At 44.9% G+C, this 7,500-nt stretch overlaps 1 protein-coding gene across 1 annotated transcript in view; it reads left to right on the top strand.

Annotated features, from left to right (window-relative positions):
* Positions 1-7,500, top strand: part of srd5a2a (steroid-5-alpha-reductase, alpha polypeptide 2a) — an 8,839-nt gene that overhangs the window by 476 nt on the left and 863 nt on the right. The window contains exons 2-4 of the mRNA XM_061066233.1: positions 5,674-5,837; positions 6,038-6,139; positions 6,247-6,397. Of these exons, the coding sequence (XP_060922216.1) occupies positions 5,674-5,837; positions 6,038-6,139; positions 6,247-6,397 (417 nt within the window). The remainder of the gene's footprint in view (positions 1-5,673; positions 5,838-6,037; positions 6,140-6,246; positions 6,398-7,500) is intronic.

Here is a 7,500-nt window from a genome sequence, read left to right as displayed (position 1 = left end):
GGAAACTAATCCGACTTGACTCTGGATTCAGAGACTGAGCTCAGAGTTCAACAGCGACATGTGAACCTGACAGTGGACGACATATTGTTAGTATATTACTTTTATTACTATTATTATATCTATTATTAGTGGTGTTATCATCAGAAGCTCCACGATGAGCTGGAGGCTGTCCCAGCTGAAGCTGCATGTTGACACTGGTTGTGTTTTCAGGAACTATCTGTAACTTGCTCTTGCACAACAGTGATGTTGTGTATCCAGACACAACAGTGATGTTGTGTATCCAGACACCACAGTGATGTTGTGTATCCAGACACAACAGTGATGTTGTGTATCCAGACACAGAACACGAGTCCCCTCATCATGGCCTCATGTTCTGGTTCTGGAGACTGGGATGGAAATCTGAAAACACAAGAGGCTGGACACACCCACTTTGTCTTTGTGTATCTGACTCGGGTCTTTCTGCAGAAAGGATGAACACAGAGAGTCACACGGGTCTCAGTGGAGATGGAGGACAGGCACATGCAAGGATCTCCTATAGGAGGACTGGTCTGGAGGAACCAACTTCAGTTCTTGTTACTACACAGTTGTGTTGTTCACCGTCTCCTTCTGCTGGAAGAAGAGCATCTGGGCTCAGAACATTACATCTGTTCACAGTGATGTTAGAGGACGAGGCCAGCAGCAGACAGAAGAGACGTCTTCTGTTCCAACTAATCAGAGACCATCCGTCCATGTGACTTCACTCTGTGCTGAGGCCGCCTGCAGGACAGCATAGCTATAGGAATAAATGATCTGCAATAAGAGCACATTCCCTGGAATGCATGTGATCACATGCCCTAATACTTAAAGTTGTACTGCAGTTTTTCAGGCTTGGCTTATGTCCTTCTGCAGCCAGGAGAATCACAGAATCCTTTTCACATTCTTTAGTTGGAGCACAAATCATTAAATCATCAACATATTGTCACAGTGCTCTTCCTGCTGTTCTCTCTAATGAGCTCAAGCTTTCTTTTCGTGCCTGGTTGTAAATAGCACTGACGAAGGCGTGTGAAGGAACCTGTGTCTCTGTTAGACTCAAACGCAAACCAGTGTTATCTGTCTTTATCCATCTAAACACTGAACAATGCATTTGCCAGATCAACAGCAGAGAATCATTCACTATCCTTCAGAACTTACTAAAGGATTGTTTCAGGATTTGGAACCGACAGAGCACGTTGTTGTACTGCAGCGCTGACAACTTACCAATCTTAGATGATTGCAAATCATCAGGTTGTGTCAAAATATTCTTGACTGGAAACATCGGAGTGTGCACTAGTGAATCCTTCAAAGGAACAATAACACCTGCCTTCAATAGAGAGTTGAGAACTGGTCTAATACCATCGATGGCTTCTGTTCCTGTGGATCTCTTCAGATCATGGTGTGATAACCACAGGTTCCATGTTATAAATTAAACCCACATCATGATTACTTTGAGCTCTTGAAATGGTGTTTGTATAATGTAAATATACAACTATGTGCATATTGGGCGTCTGTCTTTGTGTCTGGTACCAGTTAGACCAGTTAAGTGTGAACACATGTAAATCATTTTCTAATCACCTTCAAAAATAGATTATTCTGAAGTGTGAACCAGGAACATCAAAAAGGAAACGTCCTCTGAACATCTGTGAAGGAACTGAAAGGTTGACTACAGAAGCAGCACATCTATGTTCATTTCAGAACATGCAACTTAGTGTTAAATCCTTTTTCACACAACTTTCTTTACAACTTTCTCTAAACCATCTTTTTTCAGAACCTGCATCTCTCCCTTTGTGTTTGAGTGCAGTTTAAATCTTCTGGATGAATCCACGTAGTTTCTGATCTCAGTGTGAATGAAGGTTCCTTATCCACTAGATCAGTGTTGACTGATGTGACAACAGATGAACAACGTTTCCATTCATACGCATATAGCAGTGAAGCAGCATTACAGTTGATGCACATGTAAATCTGTGGTGGAACCAGATCAGCCGGTGGGATCACTGACTCCTGATGGGGTGGCAAGGAGAGACACGCCCAAAAGTCAAATTACATCTCTTCTCATCACATTAATTGGGCAACATGAGGATAGCAAAAATGAACACTTGAATTTTTCAGTGATGCCTCATATTATATTATATAATAATATCAGGTCAAACAGGTATAGAGACAGGTCATATAAGTATAGAGACAGGTCAAACAGGTATAGAGACAGGTCATACAGGTATAGAGGTCAAACAGGTATAGAGACAGGTCATACAGGTATAGAGGTCATACAGGTATAGAGACAGGTCATACAGGTATAGAGACAGGTCATACAGGTGTAGAGACAGGTCAAACAGGTATAGAGACAGGTCATACAGGTATAGAGACAGGTCATATAGGTATAGAGACAGGTCAAACAGGTATAGAGACAGGTCATACAGGTGTAGAGACAGGTCAAACAGGTGTAGAGACAGGTCATACAGGTGTAGAGACAGGTCATACAGGTATAGAGACAGGTCATACAGGTATAGAGACAGGTCATACAGGTATAGAGACAGGTCATACAGGTATAGAGAAGGTCATACAGGTATAGAGACAGGTCATACAGGTATAGAGACAGGTCATACAGGTATAGAGACAGGTCATACAGGTATAAAGACAGGTCAAACAGGTATAGAGACAGGTCATACAGGTATAGAGACAGGTGATACAGGTATAGAGACAGGTCATACAGGTAAAGAGACAGGTGATACAGGTATAGAGACAGGTCATACAGGTATAGAGGTCATACAGGTATAGAGACAGGTCATATACAGTAGGTATAGAGACAGGTCAAACAGGTATAGAGACAGGTGATACAGGTATAGAGGTCATACAGGTATAGAGACAGGTCATACAGGTATAGAGACAGGTCATACAGGTGTAGAGACAGGTCAAACAGGTATAGAGACAGGTCATACAGGTATAGAGACAGGTCATATAGGTATAGAGACAGGTCAAACAGGTATAGAGACAGGTCATACAGGTGTAGAGACAGGTCAAACAGGTGTAGAGACAGGTCATACAGGTGTAGAGACAGGTCATACAGGTATAGAGACAGGTCATACAGGTATAGAGACAGGTCATACAGGTATAGAGACAGGTCATACAGGTATAGAGACAGGTCATACAGGTATAGAGACAGGTGATACAGGTGTAGAGACAGGTCATACAGGTATAGAGACAGGTCATACAGGTATAGAGACAGGTCATACAGGTATAGAGACAGGTCATACAGGTGTAGAGACAGGTCAAACAGGTATAGAGACAGGTCATACAGGTATAGAGACAGGTCATATAGGTATAGAGACAGGTCAAACAGGTATAGAGACAGGTCATACAGGTGTAGAGACAGGTCAAACAGGTGTAGAGACAGGTCATACAGGTGTAGAGACAGGTCATACAGGTATAGAGACAGGTCATACAGGTATAGAGACAGGTAATACAGGTATAGAGACAGGTCATACAGGTATAGAGAAGGTCATACAGGTATAGAGACAGGTCATACAGGTATAGAGACAGGTCATACAGGTATAGAGACAGGTCATACAGGTATAAAGACAGGTCAAACAGGTATAGAGACAGGTCATACAGGTATAGAGACAGGTGATACAGGTATAGAGACAGGTCATACAGGTAAAGAGACAGGTGATACAGGTATAGAGACAGGTCATACAGGTATAGAGGTCATACAGGTATAGAGACAGGTCATATACAGTAGGTATAGAGACAGGTCAAACAGGTATAGAGACAGGTGATACAGGTATAGAGGTCATACAGGTATAGAGACAGGTCATACAGGTATAGAGACAGGTCATACAGGTGTAGAGACAGGTCAAACAGGTATAGAGACAGGTCATACAGGTATAGAGACAGGTCATATAGGTATAGAGACAGGTCAAACAGGTATAGAGACAGGTCATACAGGTGTAGAGACAGGTCAAACAGGTGTAGAGACAGGTCATACAGGTGTAGAGACAGGTCATACAGGTATAGAGACAGGTCATACAGGTATAGAGACAGGTCATACAGGTATAGAGACAGGTCATACAGGTATAGAGAAGGTCATACAGGTATAGAGACAGGTCATACAGGTATAGAGACAGGTCATACAGGTATAGAGACAGGTCATACAGGTATAAAGACAGGTCAAACAGGTATAGAGACAGGTCATACAGGTATAGAGACAGGTGATACAGGTATAGAGACAGGTCATACAGGTAAAGAGACAGGTGATACAGGTATAGAGACAGGTCATACAGGTATAGAGGTCATACAGGTATAGAGACAGGTCATATACAGTAGGTATAGAGACAGGTCAAACAGGTATAGAGACAGGTGATACAGGTATAGAGGTCATACAGGTATAGAGACAGGTCATACAGGTATAGAGACAGGTCATACAGGTATAGAGACAGGTCATACAGGTATAGAGACAGGTCATACAGGTATAGAGACAGGTCATACAGGTGTAGAGACAGGTCATACAGGCATAGAGACAGGTATAGAGACAGGTCATACAGGTATAGAGACAGGCCATACAGGTATAGAGACAGGTCATACAGGTATAGAGGTCATACAGGTATAGAGACAGGTCATACAGGTGTAGAGACAGGTCAAACAGGTATAGAGACAGGTCATACAGGTATAGAGACAGGTCATACAGGTATAGAGACAGGTCATACAGGTATAGAGACAGGTCATATACAGTAGGTATAGAGACTGGTCATACAGGTATAGAGACAGGTCATACAGGTATAGAGACAGGTCATATACAGTAGGTATAGAGACAGGTCATACAGGTATAGAGACAGGTCATACAGGTATAGAGGTCATACAGGTATAGAGACAGGTCATACAGGTGTAGAGACAGGTCAAACAGGTATAGAGACAGGTCATACAGGTATAGAGACAGGTCATACAGGTATAGAGACAGGTCATACAGGTATAGAGACAGGTCATACAGGTATAGAGACAGGTCATACAGGTATAGAGACAGGTCATATACAGTAGGTATAGAGACAGGTCATACAGGTATAGAGACAGGTCATACAGGTATAGAGACAGGTCATACAGGTATAGAGACAGGTCATACAGGTATAGAGACAGGTCATACAGGTATAGAGACAGGTCATACAGGTATAGAGACAGGTCATACAGGTATAGAGACAGGTCAAACAGGTATAGAGACAGGTCATACAGGTATAGAGACAGGTCATACAGGTATAGAGACAGGTCATACAGGTATAGAGACAGGTCATACAGGTGTAGAGACAGGTCAAACAGGTATAGAGACAGGTCATACAGGTATAGAGACAGGTCATACAGGTATAGAGACAGGTCATACAGGTATAGAGACAGGTCATACAGGTATAGAGACAGGTCATACAGGTATAGAGACAGGTCTTACAGGTTTCAGGTCACAAACACTTCTGGTCATAACAGTCTTAGACAGGTCTGCAAAAAGTTACTCTTCAACTTGAAAGTAGATTTCAACCACACTTAGTTATTTTCCACTTCACATGTTTCAATGTTGACTATCTGCTCCTGTGATGTCATCTAGTGAGGACCCTCCCCCATGTGAGGACCTGAACCTCCAACCAAAAACAAGCTGAGACCCTCCGACTGAATTCTGTTTTTCAGGAGTTTTATTTACGCCTTCCTGACCAGGGGCCGGCCCGTCCCCCTGGAAACAATCGTCTGTGCCGCCATCTTCTGCTCGCTCAATGGCTTCCTGCAGGGACACCACCTGCTGCACTGCGCCCGCTTCGATGACACGTGGCCGACCAACGCTCGCCTGGCGGCAGGTGAGACGTCACTTTTCTTTGAATCGTCTTCTACGTGTTCGTCATCATGGAAACAAAACCTGAAGCTCCGTGTTTCACCTTCATACGTGTGCAGGTGTCCCCGATGATCAGGAACACGTCCCAGTCGGGTTCAGACCCGGCTGACCTGAGATCAGCTGCTCTTACAGGTCACATGATAACGTGTCACTTCCTGTTTGCAGGTTTCTTTCTGTTTGTCGTTGGTCTGAGCATCAACATCCACAGCGACCACATCCTGCGCAGCCTCAGGAAACCTGGAGAGGTCGTGTACAGGATCCCACGCGGTAAGAAAGACCTTGGAGCAGGATCCATCCAGATTCTCACAGATCTAAACCCCTTCCTGGTGAACCACATGAACCTGATCTCACTGTGGCACCACTTCTTCTCCCAGGGGGCATGTTTGAGTTCGTGTCTGGGGCGAACTTCTTTGGCGAGATCGTGGAGTGGTGTGGTTACGCTGTGGCCGGCTGGTCTCTACCAACCTTCGCCTTTGCGTTCTTCACGTTGTGCTCCATCGGGCCTCGAGCGTTCCACCACCACAGGTACGACCCGTCCTCTGAGCTGTCGGCCATGTTCACACAGGACTCGTTCATTCCTCTGCTCATTAGTTTAGGAACACGTCAGGAACACGTCAGGAACACGTCAGGAACACGTCAGAAACAAGTCAGGAACATGTCAGGAACACGTCAGGAACATGTCAGGAACCCGTCAGAAACAAGTCAGGAACATGTCAGGAACACGTCAGGAACACGTCAGGAACACATCAGGAACATGTCAGGAACACGTCAGGAACATGTCAGGAACCCGTCAGAAACAAGTCAGGAACATGTCAGGAACACGTCAGGAACACGTCAGGAATCTGTCAGGAACATGTCAGGAACATGTAAGGAACACGTCAGGAACACGTCAGGAACAAGTCAGGAACATGTCAGGAACATGTCAGGAACACGTCAGGAACATGTCAGGAACACGTTAGGAACACGTCAGGGACAAGTCAGGAACAAGTCAGGAACAAGTCAGGAACACGTCAGGAACATGTCAGGTACACGTCAGGAACATGTCAGGAGCATGTCAGGAACACATCAGGAATCTGTCAGGAACATGTCAGGAACACGTCAGGAACAAGTCAGTAACATGTCAGGTACACGTCAGGAACATGTCAGGAGCATGTCAGGAACACATTAGGAATCTGTCAGGAACAAGTCAGGAACACGTCAGGAACACGTCAGGAACACGTCAGGAACAAGTCAGGAACATGTCAGGAACAAGTCAGTAACATGTCAGGTACACGTCAGGAACATGTCAGGAACACGTCAGGAGCACGTCGGGAACACGTCAGGAACAAGTGAGGAACACGTTACGAACACGTCAGGAACACGTCAGGAACACGTCAGGAACATGTCAGGAGCACGTCGGGAACACGTCAGGAGCACGTCGGGAACATGTCAGGAACACGTCAGGAACATGTCAGGAACACGTCAGGAACACGTCGGGAACACGTCAGGAACAAGTGAGGAACACGTTACGAACACGTCAGGAACACGTCAGGAACACGTCAGGAACATGTCAGGAACATGTCAGGAACAAGTCAGTAACATGTCAGGTACACGTCAGGAACATGTCAGGAGCATGTCAGGAACACATC

This window comes from Limanda limanda, chromosome 2, assembly GCF_963576545.1.
Source record: "Limanda limanda chromosome 2, fLimLim1.1, whole genome shotgun sequence".
NCBI classification, from domain to species: domain Eukaryota; kingdom Metazoa; phylum Chordata; class Actinopteri; order Pleuronectiformes; family Pleuronectidae; genus Limanda; species Limanda limanda.
The sequence above is the reverse complement of the archived record's forward strand: the minus strand, read 5'-3'. Positions and strand labels throughout refer to the sequence as shown.